The following is a 16,090-nucleotide window of genomic DNA, read 5'->3' as shown; positions in this document are numbered from 1 at the left end:
TGCAAAATCGTTTATTTCATTCACAGGACATTATTGAGCACCTGCTGTATGCTGGACACTGTCCTAAGTGTGAGGATATAAGAGTGAACAAGATAGACAGGAACTTAAGTAGTTTTTGAGCATTTATTATGTGCCAGCCTCTGTGCTAAGGCTGAGAAGTAGTGGTTAATCCTGTAGTTGTCTCGTTTGCTCACATAGCTACAAATAACATCTATATATGAAAACTCCCAAATTTATGCTTCCAGGACTAATGTTTCTGAACTTGACTTTTATATATACAATTCCTTTTTGATGTTGTTGTTTGGTCACTAAGTCATGTCCGACTCTTTTGTGACCCCGTGGACTGTAGCCCGCCGGGCTCCTCTGTCCATGAGTTTTCCCAGGCAAGAATACTGGAATGGGTTGTCGTTTCCTTCTCCAGGGGATCTTCCCAACAGGGATTGAACTCCTGTCTCCTGCATTTTAGGGCAGGTTATTTATCACTGAGGCACAGGGAAGCCCGCCCACTTTTTTGATGACTCCTTTTAAATAAAATTCATAAGAAACTCAAACATAATACATCCAAACCTAGATTTTGATCCCCAAGCTGTTTGTCCCTCCTCTTGTCCCCATTTCTGTAAACAGACCACCATCCACCAAGGTGTTCAAGCTGGAGACCTGGGGGACTTGCCTGACAGCTCCTCTCCCTGACCTCCCACCTGCAAGACAAATTAGTTCTACCTAGAAGGCAGATCTTGACACCATCCGCTGTTTGCCTCCCTGCAACCCTCCTTGCTCAGACTTCTTGCAATAGGTGCTCTATTTTCCCTGCTTCCTCTTGCTACCTTACAAGCCCTTCTCTATACAGTGGCCAGAATGGATTCCCAGTGTGAAAGCAACAGCTACAGTACTGGTAACAAACGCAAAACACAACCAATAAAACTAAAAATATAAGTATTCTTCATTCCCACTCCTTTCTGGGAAGATTCTTACCCGTGGGCCTGGGGCTTCTGTTGTGTTGATGAGGATAAATTGGTAGAGATAAAGAAATGGTGAGATCAGAAAGGACAGATTGATTTACATGAGCAAGGGCAGGAGGTTATTCAAGGGTCAAGAATGGTCTTTTAAAAGGTGAGAGAAGGAGGTCAAGGAAAGAAGAGTCAGGTCCAGGTCTGGTCTAGTTTGGAGATAATATTTAAAGAGAAGTGCAATTGCAGACTGTTGTGCTGTGATGGGTAGAACTTAGAGAAATAGATCAAGATTTTTAAAAAGTACTGCTTACTGAGACTCATACACAGAAATTTCCCTTTTGTGCTTATTTCACAAACTTCTATAAACATTGTTTTTCATTTTTATTTTTGGTACTTGCTGTTTCTTTTGAATGAGACAGGCTCTGCTGATATAAGCAATGAGTGGGCTCAGCTTTATTCGAAATCCTTTACCAGGGCCTAAAGGATGGCACATTCTTATTTCAGGTCCTATCTTAAATGTCATCTTTTCAGAATGTCCTGTGCATCTGTCTTAGCTGGCTTTCCATTGTTGTTCTCTTTCATGGCACTCTGTGGTTTCGTTCATAGAATTTGTAAGTGATAATTTATTCATGCGTGTGTGCACGCATGTCTGTGTTGTTCATTGTCTCTTTCCAGCAGATGTTTGTCTACGAGGACGAGGGGTTTGTGGCTTTGTTCACTGCGGCAGAGCCAATGCCCCTCACAGTGCTCTGCGCTGAACTGCCCTCACAGGCTGCACATGAACACTTGTTAAGTGAACAGACAAGCTCTTGTAGAGCTTAAAATGTTGAGAAGACAGATGCTGAACAGATGATCACGTTATGACGACCACAACAGGGAAGTATGATATTACCGTAAACCTGAAGAGGATAATTTATGTGGGGAGCAAGTCAATCCAGGCCTCCCTGATCTAAAAATGGGTTAGGAGTTGGCCAAATGACTAGAGTGAGGATTGTTTCAGGCAGAGGAAATAACAAGTGTGAAAGCCTCAGGATACTCTATAGAGTATGGAGTATTGGGGGGAATCAAAGAAGACCACTATGGCTAAAGCCTAGAGCAGAAGAGGTGGGCACGTGTGAATACATGCTAACCCTCAGGATTGGGAGCTTCGTCCTAAGGAAACGAAAATCTTCAGGCAGCAGAGTGAGGTGGTTAGGCTTATGGGTTTTTTTCTTTTAATTTTTATTTATTTACTTTTGGCTGCACACAGGCTTTCTCTAGTTGTGGTGAGCAGGGACTAGTCTTCATTGTGGCGCTTGGACTTCTCATTATGGTGGCTTCTCTTGTTGCAGAGGATAGGCTCTATGCATGTGGGCTCAGTAGTCGCAGCTTATGGGCTTAGTTGCTCTGCTGCATATGGGATCTTCCAGACCAGGGATCAAACCTGTGTCCTCTGCATTGGCAAGCAGATTCTTAATCACTGGACTACTAGGGAAGTCCTATGTCTGTTTTTAAAATACCACTACAGCTGTGTGGGGAATGGATTACAGGTGAGAAATAGAGAGCAAGGAGAAGGGAGGAGCTTGGAGAAGGAGGCCAGGGCAGAGATGATTTTGGTTAGAGTGGCTACGTAGGAGCACAGGTCAGAGAAGATAGAGGCTTGGCTAGAGACACTGGCAAGCTGGCAGAATAATGGTAGATCCAGAAGAGATTTAGAAGCTAGAGTAGTTAAGATACGGTGGGTCACTGGGCTTGCCGTAAGAGAGCAGGTGGACCAAGATGATTTCCAAAGTTTTGATTTAGATGACTGAGTGGTACCATTGATAACAGTTAAGTGAAAACTGGAAGAGGAGCCAGCTGTTTATGGGTAAGTGGTGGGAGAATGATGAATTCGGCTGTGGACACAATTTGAGGCACATGTGAGATACAAGGCGTGAGGCTGAGTAGACAGTGGAAAAGATGGCAATATAATGGTCAGCGGGAGTCTGTGTACACATGGATCCATCTGTCTAGGAACTGAGTGGAGTGAAGGGCTTAGGATGAAATCCTGAGATCCTCTCACCATTTTAGGGATCAGGTTGAGAAGGAGCCAGCAAAGTGACCAAGGAATAGTCAGAGGGTAAAAGTAACAGTGGACTGTGTGGTGCTAGGGAAGGCCTTGAGGAAATGGCCTAAGACGAATGTTTCAGTGAATTAGCAGTCAGATTTTAAGTAGAGAACATCACTCAATAATTTAAGTTATGATAATTCTCCCCCTTTATTAGAAAATTGTATATCAACATTTCTTGGGGGAAAAAACACCTCCTTCACTCCCACCTTAAAATAATTATTTCATTTTCATAAAAGTATTTTATCTTCCAGTATTTATTTATAATGCATAAACATTTTTGCATGGCTGTAGCTAAAATGAATGCATAATTTTAATTTTTTCCATTTGAAAGTGAAAGAAACTTAATGACTTCCTAATTGTTATTTTAGTGGCTGTGTAATGTTTCATTCAGTGACATTTTAGAGATCGGTAAAGAGATATGGCCTAGTCTATCAAAAAGAGGAAGAAAAAAAATTACAGGAAGATCAGCTTTTTCTCACAACCCATCCTCCTTTACCATTAACAAGATCATTTAAAATAGTTTAAAAACCATGGAAGCAAATGAGTCTATTGATAATGCTGTCTTCTGGAGATTAAATACCAATAAGCCAGTTCAATATGTTGCTTCTTCAACTTCATATAGTCAACCTTGAAGAGAAAATGGAAAATTCAAATTATATCCTAAGGACAGGGTTAAACCACAGGGAGAATTGTTTATTTCATTGAGTCTTGAAAATACATGGACTGTGTTTGTAGATGAACTAGCAAACTGAATATCAGTGATGAGCTGGTTGGATGGCATCACCAACTCAATGGACATGAGTTTGAGCCAGCTCCGGGAGTTGGCGATAGACAGGGACGCCTACTGTGCTGCAGCCCATGGGGTCGCAAAGAGTTGGACATGACTGAACTGAGCCTTGATGCATATTGTTTTGAATCTTTATCAACAGATTATGTAAGTCAAGGGCAAGAGTAAATAATGCTTTTATGCATTGCCGTTAAATCTTAAAAACGGACTGAAGAGTTCTAAGATATCCAAACAAGTATTTTTTTTAATAATATAAAATTCTACTCTTGTAAAAAAAAACAACAAAAATAACAACATGCACATACTAAGAGATAAACAGATTTAACAGAGATTTTTCTCCCAGGGTAGAACTATGGTTATTTTTTCTTTTTTAATTTTTCATTGGAGGATAACTGCTTTACAATGTCATGTTAGTTTCTGCCATACAACAATGTGAATCGGCCATTAAGCATACACATCTCCCCTCCCTCTTGAACCTCCCTCCCACCCCGTCTCTCCATCCCATCCCATCCCATCCCATCCCTTTAGGTTGTTACAGAGCACCGGGTTGAGTTCCCCGCATTATACAGCAACTGTATGTTTCAATGCTATTCTCTCAACTTGTCCTACCCTCTCCTTCCCCTACTGTGTCCAGAAGTCTTTCTCTATTCTGAGAAAGTCTGAGTCTCTATTCCTGCCTTGCAAATAGGTTCATCAGTACATTTTTCTAGATTCCATATATATGTGTTAATGTATGATATTTGTTTTTCTCTTTCTGACTTCCTTTACTCTGTATATCAGGTAATTCATCCACCTCTCCAGAACTGACTCAAATTCTTAGTTTCATCTTTTAATGAGACTTTCTTGAAATACTCCTTAAAAATGACATCTTAAGTACCCAAGGGTTTTGTCAATTTTGGAACAGATGAATGGATAAAGAAGATTTGGTGTATACAATGCAATATTGCTCAGTCATTAAAAAGAATGAAATAATGCCATTTGTAGCAACATGGATGGACCTAGAGATCATCATTCTAAGTGAAGTCAGTCAGAAAGACAAATACCATATGATACCACTTTGTGTAGAATGTAAAATATGACACAAGGGAACACACCTACAGAACAGAAACAGACTCACAGATGTACAGAACAGACTTGTGGTTCCCAAGGGGGCAGAGAGGTGGGGGAGGATGGATTGGGAATTTGGGATCAGCAGATGCAAACTATTACATATAGGATGGATAAACAACAAGGTCTTACTGTATAACACAGGGAACTCTATTCAATATCCTGTGATACACCATCATGGAAAAAAACATGAAAAAGAACACACACACACACACACATAACTGAGTCATTTTGTTGTACAGCAGAAATTAATACAACATTGTAAATCAACAAAACTTTAGTAAAATCTTTTTAAAAGTAATTGATCAGGAAGTCTAAGACATTAGGACTGTGGAACTCCCTCAGTTTAACTCAATGAATATGTACTGGGTTACTACTTTTCTTCCTGATAATTCAGTTGGTAAAGAATCCACCTGCAATGCAGGAGACTCTGGTTCAATTCCTGGGTCAGGAAGATCTGCTAGAGAAGAGATAGGCTACCCACTTCAATATTCTTGGGCTTCCCTTGTGGCTCAGCTGGTAAAGAATCCGCCTGCAATGTAGAAGACCTAGGTTCCATCCCTGGGTTAGGAAGATACCCTGGAGAAGGAAAAGGCTACCCTCTCCAGTATTCTGGCCTGGAGAATTCCATGGACTGTATAGTCCAGGGGGTTGCAAAGAGTCGGACACAACTGAGCGACTTTCACTTTACTACTCTGCACAGGAAAAAGTGCCAGATACAGCTTCTAGGGTAGCCTTGTGGCTTATCTTCTCTCTTACTCATTATTTTAAGACTAGCTTTAACTGTCTGCATGGATGTTTGCAACTTCCTTCTCCTTGTCTAGGGAGAAGTTGCTTTTGTCTTCATTCCAGGTTATGGGGATGAGTAGTGACTTAGGTCTATCTAGAGCACCAGCCAACTTAAGAAGGTCCTGGAATTAAGGCCTGGGGCCTTTCTTTCTGATATGGAAGAGAGGAGGAATGTGTGATAAGGGGAGACAAGGGCCTCTGAATCACATGGAGACTCAAAGTACTAAGTACTTTGTATGCACCATACTCTCATTTAACTCTTGGTTGAAAATCACAATTGTATGAAGGAGATGGTATTGTTTAACTGCATTTTACAGATAAAGGATAAGTGGCTGGTGAGTTATCTGAGCCACAGAGTATGTTGTGGATTTGGAATATGAATCTCTCTTCTAGGTCCTCAAAGGCTCTCCGCCACAGTGTATAGGACCCAGCAGAATTTCAGGTCCAGGCAAATCACACTGGGCCCTCCACTCCCATATTTTTAGAGGATGAAATCTGTCTAGAATATTTATCTAATAAAGTAGTAAAGGGAAAACAGGTCATGGACAGAGAGTTTATAGCTTGGGAAATGAGTATGTGGGGTATGGGTTCACTTTTTTGTCTTGATGAAGAGCCTTTTAGGTTATTTGAGAACTAGTGTCACTGATTTCTTGCCCATTCTACAAAGACCTGTTTTCTCCACTAGACAAAAATATGAATGGCTAGTCCACTTCTGTCTCAAATAATGACTGTGAGGATAAAATAGGCCCTTTGAAAACTATGGCACTTAACAAACTTGTAAGGCAACAATCATCTTTCCAAGGTATCCGGAAACTCGGAAGTGGTTGATTGAAATAGATTCTTCATTACTTGAGATACAGGAGATGTACTAACAACATTTGGTCACTGGACTTCGTTGATACAATCTAAAATGGCATTCTAACCAGCAGTTTTAATCTTTCTAAGATTTGGCTCTCTACAGAGCTTAAAAAAAAGAGAGACAAGGTGTAAAATGCCAGTAACATTAATTAAATTTCTTTTCCTTTGAGCCCTGTCCAGACGTTGATGGAATTAGGACAGAACAAAAAGATCAAGGGGGGAAAAAAGCCAGAAAGAGACTCAGGAACACAGACTGCCAGTAAATACTGAGTTAAGGAAATGAGTTGGGGGGGAAAGACTTGAGACATCCCTGGGGACCGCTCTGGTTCGGGGGCAATCCCTTTGGCAATATTCCAGAATCTGAGTCCCCAGGGCTCCCCCCAGTGGGAAGGGAAAGATGCGCGTGGCCAGGCGCGCGCGCACGCGTGTACACTCACGTGTACACTCACACGCGCGCGCGCGCACACACTACACATACACACAGCCTGTTTCCTCCGCTCCCCCTCCCCCCGGGGGGGCGGGTCTCTTTCTCTTTAAAGAGCAGACGGTCTCCGCGCAAACCCAGGTTCTCTAAGGCCCGGGGGCCCGGGACCCGAGCTCCTCGCAGCCAATGGGCGCGGTGGAGCGGCTCGAGCGCGGCTGACGCTGCACCAATGAGCGCTCGCGGGGGGCGGGGGCAGCGAAGGAGACACTATTGTTGATGAGGAGGAGCAGCGGCGGCGACGGCTGCACCACCTCGTTGCTGCCGGCTGCGGCCCGGGCGCCCCCAGCACCCCAGACTCCGGCTTCGTCACCCCGTCGCGGAGGCCTTCCCTCCAGCCTCGAGAATCCTCCCCCTGCCTTCTAACAACAAAACCACCCCACGTCTCGCCCAGTCACCCGGGAGGGGGGACCATGTCCCAGCGGGTGAGGCGCAATGGGTCCCCCACGCCGGCCGGCTCCCTCGGGGGCAGTGCGGTCGCCACGGCCGGGGGATCCGGGAGCCGCCTGCAGCCCATGAGGGCGACGGTTCCGTTCCAGCTGAAGCAGCAGCAGCAACATGGCAGCCCCACGCGGAGCAACGGCGGCGGCGGCGGCGGCAACAACAACGGCGGCTGCTGTGGTGGCGCCTCAGGCCCCTCGGGCGGCGGCGGCACCGGCGGGGCCCCGCGCACCGCCTCGCGCAGCACGAGCCCCACGCGGGGCGGCGGGAGTGCGGCCGCGCGCACCAGCCCCACGGTGGCCACGCAGACGGGCGCGTCCGCGACGTCCACGCGAGGCACCAGCCCCACGCGCGCCGCCGCGCCCGGAGCCCGCGGAAGCCCCCCACGGCCGCCGCCGCCGCCGCCGCTGCTGGGAACCGTGTCGTCGCCCTGCTCGTCGCCCACCCACCTGTGGACTGGAGAGGTGAGCGCGGCCCCACCCCCAGCCCGCGTCCGGCACCGGAGGAGGTCCCCGGAGCACAGCCGAAGCTCCCCGGAGAGGAGGAGCCCGAGCGCCCCGGTTTGCAAAGCAGGTACGTGCTGGGGGCTGCGCGAGGAGGGAAAGGCGGCGGCGGGAAGGGGTCCGGGGCGCGCGCCGCTACCGCGCGGGGACTGCGGCGCTACCGCGGTGCCGGGGTGGCCGTGGGCGGGGCTGGGGCGGGGCCTGGGCGGTGCGGCCCCGCCTTTCCCGGGCCGGCCCCGCGTCCCCTCCGCCGCTCCCGGGCCGCCTCATTCATCCCTCCGTCAGCCTTGAGTTGGTGCCGGTCCGTGGAGGTGCAGCCGCTAACCTTGTGCCTAGGCAGATGTGTTAATGATAAACCTGGGGTTCTGGCCGCCCCCTGGTTATTGCTTACCCTCCCTTGGGAGTGAGGCTAAGAGTAGTTTGTCACTTTAGTGACATGGTTAATGTTAGTATAGTACATGTTTGTTGCTAAGCGTTTCTCTTTCACAAAACAATGTCAGATTTGGGGAACTTGAGGGCACTAGCATAGCAGGTCTCGTTGGGTCCCTGAAGAGACTTGAGGCTGGGAGTGTGTTCGCATTCCCTAAGACTAAGTGGGTAGCAAGAAGTGAGAAGTAAGTTAAGCAAGATTCCTTTGGGAGGTTTATGGGCTTTGAGGGTCTGGTGTATTTCTGATACACTGATTTTGTGTTTAGGATATAAAACCATTTTTTAAAAAAGAACAAGACCTAAAGGTTTGTCTCCTTGTTCTTATTTTAGGGACCTAAAAATTGTTTTTCTTTAGACCTGGGAGCTTTTTTGGGAAAGGTCCTGAATGGAGCTGTTGAATTCCTCAGGAGTCATTCAAGAGAAATTCAGACTGTAGAAATTGAAAGAGATAATATTTATCATCTGGTTGTCTTTGTAGAATCTACTGAAAAGAGGAATGTGTGGTTTCTAGCTTGTGTTTTTAATACTGCCAGCATCTACCGTTGTCTTACCCTGTTTGGGAAACTTCTGTTAGAATTTTTAGGCAGAATGGCTGGATATTTCAGGAAACTTAGTGCAGTACTTCCTAACCAAATAAAAATGATAACGAAGTGGTTTCAAGGGCTCATTCAGAATTGCAGGGAATGGGGTGAATCTTTTCTACCGTTTATTTCATCAAAGATTTTAGATGGTGGATACTTTGAGGGGAGAGAATTGCCCTGAAAAATGATTGATAATGTTTTCTGACTAAAACAAGAGTACTGTTTGAAACCTTTCAAACATGCAAAATGCTTTTTTTTAAACGTTGAAAAAAAAATCCCTCTCCCTCAAATAATAGCTCTTACTTATTGAGCTCCTACTTACTGAGTGACTTACTTCCTGGATCTTACTTTAACTCACAGGAGATTTTGGAGAGCAGGCAGTGGAGTGGATATTTAAACTCTGATGGGTGGTACTCCAAAACCGTGTCTTTTACATTGTATCAAGGAGGAAGCTTCATGGTGTGTAAGATAGTACTGGGGACATATACAGCACCCCAAAAATGACATGTGCTTAGCTTTCCAAGCAACTCTTAAGAGGTATCTGGTGAACATAATTGATTTGAGTTTGCTTTCAACCTTCTGGAGCCGGCGTAATGTGGAGGTGGAAGGAAAGTAGAGCTACTTAGGTAGGCAGTTAAGATGGAGGAAGCTGGTGGTGATCTGATGGTCTGATAACAACATCTGACTACTCTCTCAACTATTTGACCCTTAAAAAGTAGCGACCTGATGAGACCCGGGTTAAATTAAGTATTGGGAATGTGTGGAAGAAGGTGCTCTTTTCTTATCTCAGACTCCTCATATGCCCACTTTTCATGTTTCCCAAAGCTTCTTTCTCTCAGATCTGTCATTTCATAGAGTATTCATGCTGTAAAATGGACTCTTTTCATTAGCCCTCTCCTCCCCACAAAAACAAACAAACAAAAAAGCCCAGAAAAATAAAACCCTTTTCTTCCAGTGGAGCGCTCTCTCTTGGGTGTGAAAAAGGGATACTGCTTGTTACTGAGTTACACTGTCTGAGTCTCTCATAGCTTCCTTCCCAGGAATGTGTTCTTGTTTCACTCTAGTGAACTTCTATGCAGAGTGGGACAAGTATTTTCTGATTTTGTCCTCTTAGCACAAACTAAATCTGAAAGAAAAGGGATAAATCATGAGACTTCCTTAAAATTTTTTTTATTCCTCTTTTTTTTTTTTCCTGGCCGCCCTACATGGCATGTGGGATCTCCCCTGACCAGGGATCCAACTTGTGTCCCTTGAAGTGGACGTGTGAAATCTTAACCCCTGGGCACCAGAGAAGTCCTTTATTATTTTTAATTGAAACATAGTTGATTTACAGAGTTTCAGGTGCACATCAAGAGACTCCCTTTTTGCTTAAAGGAGATCACTGCTGGTTTTCAGCTTCAATGAAATGCAGACGTCCTTATTGGTAGAGGCGGGGGTCTACCTTATTAAATAAACCTCAAGTAACTCAAATTCCAGGGTCCATCTAGGTGAGGCAGTCAGCTTGTAGGTGAGTTGGATGCCCTGATCTTTGTTAGGAATCCTGTCTGAAAGTCCCCTGTTTGAATGTCTCAGGATCTTTTGAGGGGTGTCCCTATTCAGTCAGCTCCCTCCACAGTTGCTTTATTCCCCCGGGGTTACAGTTACTCATTGGCTGATTGAGAACTTCCTTCTCTTGAGGACTGTAAGGTAATCCAAGCACCTGTCCCTGACAGATAGTTTCAACTTCCCACCCTCAGTGCCTGCCATCTCCAGGGCCAAGTGGTTTTTCATTAGGGCTTAGAGAAGATAACTAGGCAGCAGTGTTGACTGTAGAGAAAATGGTGAAGAAGGTGAAGGTTTTGTTCCTTCCCTCCTTTTACCTGACTGTTTTACTCTGTATAATATCAGACAGATGTGTTACCAGTAGAGAGGGGGCACAAAGAGGGCAGGCGCATAGGCTTTGGGTAGACATTGTGTCTTCTGCCACTTAAAAGCCATATGATGTGGGGAAGTGATTAACTTTCTATCCCTTAACTTTCTCATTTGTATTAAGATAATCGGTGATGATACTTCATACAGTGGTAAGGAATAAATGTAAGAAAAGTGAAAAATACCCAGCACAGTACCTCAGTATAAAAGTTAGCTATTGTGTGCTATACTAGTTTTTGCTGCTAGTTTTAGTGGATAGAGCATGAATTGCCACTGTAGGCTTAGTTTTCCTGGTTGTATGAAATTTCAAGTTGCCAAGAACAGCCAGAACTGTTTGGAGTGTAATCTGTGGTTCATTTGTATCAGAATCACTTAGGGTCTTTGTTAAAAATGCAAGTTCCCAGGCCCTACCTACTCCAGATCTTGAAAGTACCTTGCCACCTGTTTGATTTTGCTGAATTCTGTGTTTGAAAAACAGTTACTAGAAGCAACAAAGGGAAATAGTTTGAAAACTCCTCTTTAGAGAAAAAGGCATTCATACAGTATGTGTAAAAGTCATTTTTGCAGTATGGCTGACTGATAGGTAGACAGCAAGTTGTGTTTTTGCTCATTTTTCCATTACTTTGGATGCATTTTGTCGTGTATGAATTTGGTTGTTAATTGAGCTGGGGGTGTGGCAAGAGCAGCAATAAGAGACGGACTTCTCTGGACTAATAATCAGGAAGTAGTGAAAGGGAACTTCATGTTGGCGCCATCTTAGACTTCTGCTTTCTAGTACTTTGTGAAGTGTGCAGCTTTGAGACTTAGGTGTTTCTAAACATTTGGAGGATTGCTGGTAATCTCACACATTCAGGTGAATCCTTTTGGTTTTAATATCTTTATTTTACAAACATTGAAGATGAGGCAACTGGAACCTTATTATTAGTTCAGCATCTTGGCTAGTAGAATTTATATTAAGTTCAATTCTGTAATCTTTGAACTACTCTATGTGTTAGTAACTGTGCAGTGTGCTTAGTCGCTCAGTTGTGACCCCATGGACCATAGCCCGCCAGGCTCCTCTGTCCATGGGGATTCTCCAGGCAAGAATACTGGAGAGGGTTGCCATGCCCTCCTCAACTGTGCAATATAGGAATGTAAAAGAGAACTCCAAAGACACAAACCAGCCTTATAAGACAGGTTCCTAAGTATGTAATATGAGTGCTTTGGGCTCATAGAGAAGTGAGTAATTCTGTAGGGAGTGAAGATAGAAATTCAGAGGAGATGGATTTTGCTTTGAGTTGGAAAGAGAGGACCAGAATTTTACAGTCATAGAGATGTGAACATATACATATCATATTCAATCCTGTGTCTTAAAATGTAGAGTATAGGATGTTTGGGGAGGAAAGAGCAAGCAGTCGAAAAAGAGAGTAGGAAGATAAGTTTACAGAATAGCCTAGGATAGAATGTGAATTCAAATGTATCCCATGCATAATACCAGTAGAGCCAGACTGTCAAGTTCAAATCCTGGTATTACTGCTTACTTAGTAGCTGTTTAACTTTGGGCAAATTCACTTCACCTGTGAAAATGGGATGCTAACTAATATTTAGTAATAAGTTGACTCTTGAACAAAGCAGGTTTGCATTGCTCTGGTCCATTTATACATGAATTTTAAAAGTCTAAATCATACTACAAACATACCTGATCCGAGCTTGATTGAATCTGCACGTGTGGAACCAGATGGCCGACTCTAAAGTTATATCCGGATTTTCTTCCATACAGTCAGTGGTCATAACCCCTCATTATTCAAGGTCATCGCTGTTCAGTTGCTCAGTCACGTTTGCCTCTTTGCAGCCCCATGGACTGTAGCACGCCAGGCTTCCCTGTCCTTCAGTGTCTCCCAGAGCTTGCTCAGGCTCATGTCCATTGAGTCGGTGATGCCATCCAACCATCTCATCCTCTGTTGCTCCCTTCTCCTCCTGCCCTCACTGTTTCCCAGCATCAGGGTCTTTTCCAGTGAGTCGACTCTTTGCACCAGGTGGCCAAAGTATTGGAGCTTCAACTTCAGCATCAGTCCTTCCAGTGAATATTCAGGGTTGATTTCCTTTAGGATCAACTGACTTGATCTTCTTTCTGTCCAAGGGACCCTCAAGAGTCTTCTCCAGAACCACAGTTCGAAAACATCAGTTCTTTGGTGTTCAGCCTTCTTTATGGTTCAGCTCACACATCCATACATGACTACTGGAAAAACCCATAGCTTTGACTAGATGGCCCTTTGTCAGCAAAGTGATATCTCTGCTTTTTTTTTTTTTAATCTCTGCTTTTTTAATATGCTGTCTAGGTTTGTCATAGCTTTTCTTCCAAGGAGCAAGCATCTTTTAATTTCATGGCTGCAGTCACTGTCTGCAGTGATTTTGGAGCCCGAGAAAATAAAGTCTGTCACTGTTTCCATTTTTTCCTCATCTATTTGCCATGAAGTGATGGGACCGATGCCATGATCTTAGTTTTTTGAATGTTGAGTTTTAAGCTGACTTTTCACTCTCTTCTTTGACTTTCATTAAGAGACTCTTTAGTTCCTCTTCACTTTCTGCCATTAGGGTGTATCATCTGCATGTCTGACGTTATTGATTTTTCTCCTGGCAGTCTTGATTCCAGCTTGAGTTTCATCCATCCCAGCATTTGTTAGAAGGACAAAATGTTTGTAATTTCTGTGTGGGAATAATAAAGAATCTCTTGATATTAGCTATTTTCACATTACTTTTATCATCCTCATCCAGGGGTTTAGGCATTAAAAATGAATTGATTAAATTAGTGGTGTTTACATTCTTCGAATACATAGAGTTGATAAATATCTTGGATGAGTAGACTACAAATTTGAGATGGGAGAGACTGTTGGATAGTACTAACAAAGGCATCAAGCACATGAATTTAGTTGCTTTGGCAGTGGGAATGGCCAGGCTAAAGGAGACTGCGGAAACTTGGGTTCAGTAACCTGTTGGGTGTAGGGATGGAGAAAGGAGTTGAGGGTTGGATGGTGGTGCTAATTGAGATAGACAGCACTGTGAGTGATGCCAGTTTGGGAAGAGAAAAATGAGTTCAGTTTTGGTCATACTTAGTTTGTGCTCTCAGGAAATTCAGGTAATTTTCTAAATTGTGGCAGATACAGTTTTATAAGTTGGGGGTACAGTTTGAACTGGAGGCAAAAAATTGGGACTCATTTATTTCAGCTCAGTAAACATTCATTTAACCCACACTTCATGCTGAGTGTTTGCGTATGGATGGTAATTGAAATGACTAGTTACTCGGATGGATAAGATGATAGGAGAAAGTTGAGGATACAACAGTGGGGGAATACAAGCATTTTAGCGCATTATTGACTGGGGAAATTTTCGTAGAAACTAACGCCTGTGGCTGTAATATGTCTCCAGTCAATAATGTGTTAAGTGAAAGTCGCTCAGTTGTGTCTGACTCTTTGTGACTCCATGGATATACAGTCCATGGAATTCTCCAGGCCAGAATACTGGAGTGGGTTATCTTTCTCCTCCAAGGATCTCTCCAAGTCAGGGGTTGGACCCAGGTCCCCTGCATTGCAGGTGGATTCTTCACCAGCTGAGCCCCCAGGGAAGGGTGGGTAGAAAAGCCACCGAAGAAGCCTGAGGATGTGGTGGTAGAATAGTGTTGAGAAAGCCAAGAGAAAGCTTGGATTTCAAGGAGGAGACGGTAAAGATTTTAAAATTCTGTGATGGTAACAAGTAGGCTGAGCCTGGAGAATAGGCTTTTGAATTTGACATTTCAGTCCAGTTGTTAATGTTAGACTAGCATATTGGGGACACAAATCAGGTTAAAGTATTGGTTGATGAAGTAGAGGTAATGATTATAGATTGCTCTTACGGAGTATAAATTACTGTGTCACAGTAAGGAAGGTGAGAAAACAGGACCAAGAGGTGAGCTAAGGTTCGTTTGTTTACTTAGAGGATGGGGAACACTTCAGCATGTGTCATAGGTTTGGGGAAAGGATTCCCAAGAAAATGAAAGACGACTGCAAGTTCAAGAGGAGGCAATAGTAGATGGGGCAAGGTCATGGAAGAGGAGAGAGGCAGCGGGATCCGGCACAGGGTGTAGTCTGGAAATCTCAGAAACAATTAAGGACACTTCTTTCTCTGAGGATGGAGAGGAGGTAAGGGTGCATTAAGACGATAGATGACTCAGCAATAGACCGGAAGGGAGTTGATAAAGTAAGCTATTTTTATTGCCAAACTACTTGAAGAAGAAATAGTATGTTTGTCAGATACTGTATTTTAAAATTAAAATTTTGTTTTTATCAAAGTACATGTATGTAATTTAAAATGTCAGGTAACACTAACACTTTGTTCAACTTTATGATTATACAGTGACTTCCTACTCTGACAGCTGTAGACTTGGTCCCTTATTGTCCTTCCCAGCCCTCCCTCTGTAGTTACAGCACTCTTCTGGTTAAATCATTATTAATGTTTATATTATTACGACTGTGTAAATACTGTTTACAGCAGAACCTTGTGGTATGCTACAATTATATTTCCTTTCTTTTATAACTTTTTAGGCTCCTTGAAATTGAAAAGGCTTTTGTTTTGTTTTCTGTGTACCTCTGACTAAGTCATCCCCGAACTTTTCATAACAAACTTTCTTTTAAGTATTTTAAAACACATCCAGTACTTTGTCAGTTTTATTATTTTTTTCCTTGAAGATAGCCTTTCTGGACTCTCCTAGCCTCCTGTTCCCAACTCTCACATTGATTTCCAGATCCGTGGCATGGCTTTTGCCTTGGAACTTCTCTGGAAACTCCTTCCCCTCCCTCTGGTTTTGGACACCCTGATCTCTGGAACTTGTTTTACTAGAGCATAACCTCCAAAGTTTTTTTTTTTTTAAGACCTTGAATGTCTGCACTTATCTGTCTTTGCACTTAATGGTTTAACTCCGTATAGAATTCTAGGTTGGAAATAATTTTTCTACTGATGATTGAAAGGACTTCATTTTTTGGGCTCTAGAAAAGCCTTTGGGAAGTCTGAATGCCATCCTCACTCTTAGTCCTTTGTGTATAGTGTGTGTGTGTGTCTTTATGAAAGCGCTCCCACTGTTCTGAAGTGGTTACCTTGGTGTAGCATTTGTTTTCCTCCATTTAGTGTGCTGGGTACTCTGGAATTTTACCACCTC

General features: G+C 43.6%; 1 protein-coding gene across 2 annotated transcripts in view; it reads left to right on the top strand.

Annotated features, from left to right (window-relative positions):
• Window positions 1-7,157: 7,157 nt before the first annotated feature.
• Window positions 7,158-16,090, top strand: part of FAM117B (family with sequence similarity 117 member B) — a 68,227-nt gene continuing 59,294 nt past the window's right edge. Inside the window, exons 1-2 of one of the 2 annotated variants that reach the window (XM_043910370.1) lie at window positions 7,291-7,622; window positions 7,900-8,075. Coding sequence is in view for 1 of the 2 variants with exons in the window: in XM_043910369.1 (XP_043766304.1) it covers window positions 7,475-8,075 (601 nt within the window). In the remaining variant the exon portion in view is untranslated. Of the gene's footprint in view, window positions 8,076-16,090 lie in introns of both variants that reach the window. The other variant, XM_043910369.1, reaches the window with a different exon arrangement.

This window comes from Cervus elaphus, chromosome 8 (genome assembly GCF_910594005.1).
Source record: "Cervus elaphus chromosome 8, mCerEla1.1, whole genome shotgun sequence".
Classification (NCBI taxonomy): Eukaryota; Metazoa; Chordata; class Mammalia; order Artiodactyla; family Cervidae; genus Cervus; species Cervus elaphus.
The sequence above is the reverse complement of the archived record's forward strand: the minus strand, read 5'-3'. Positions and strand labels throughout refer to the sequence as shown.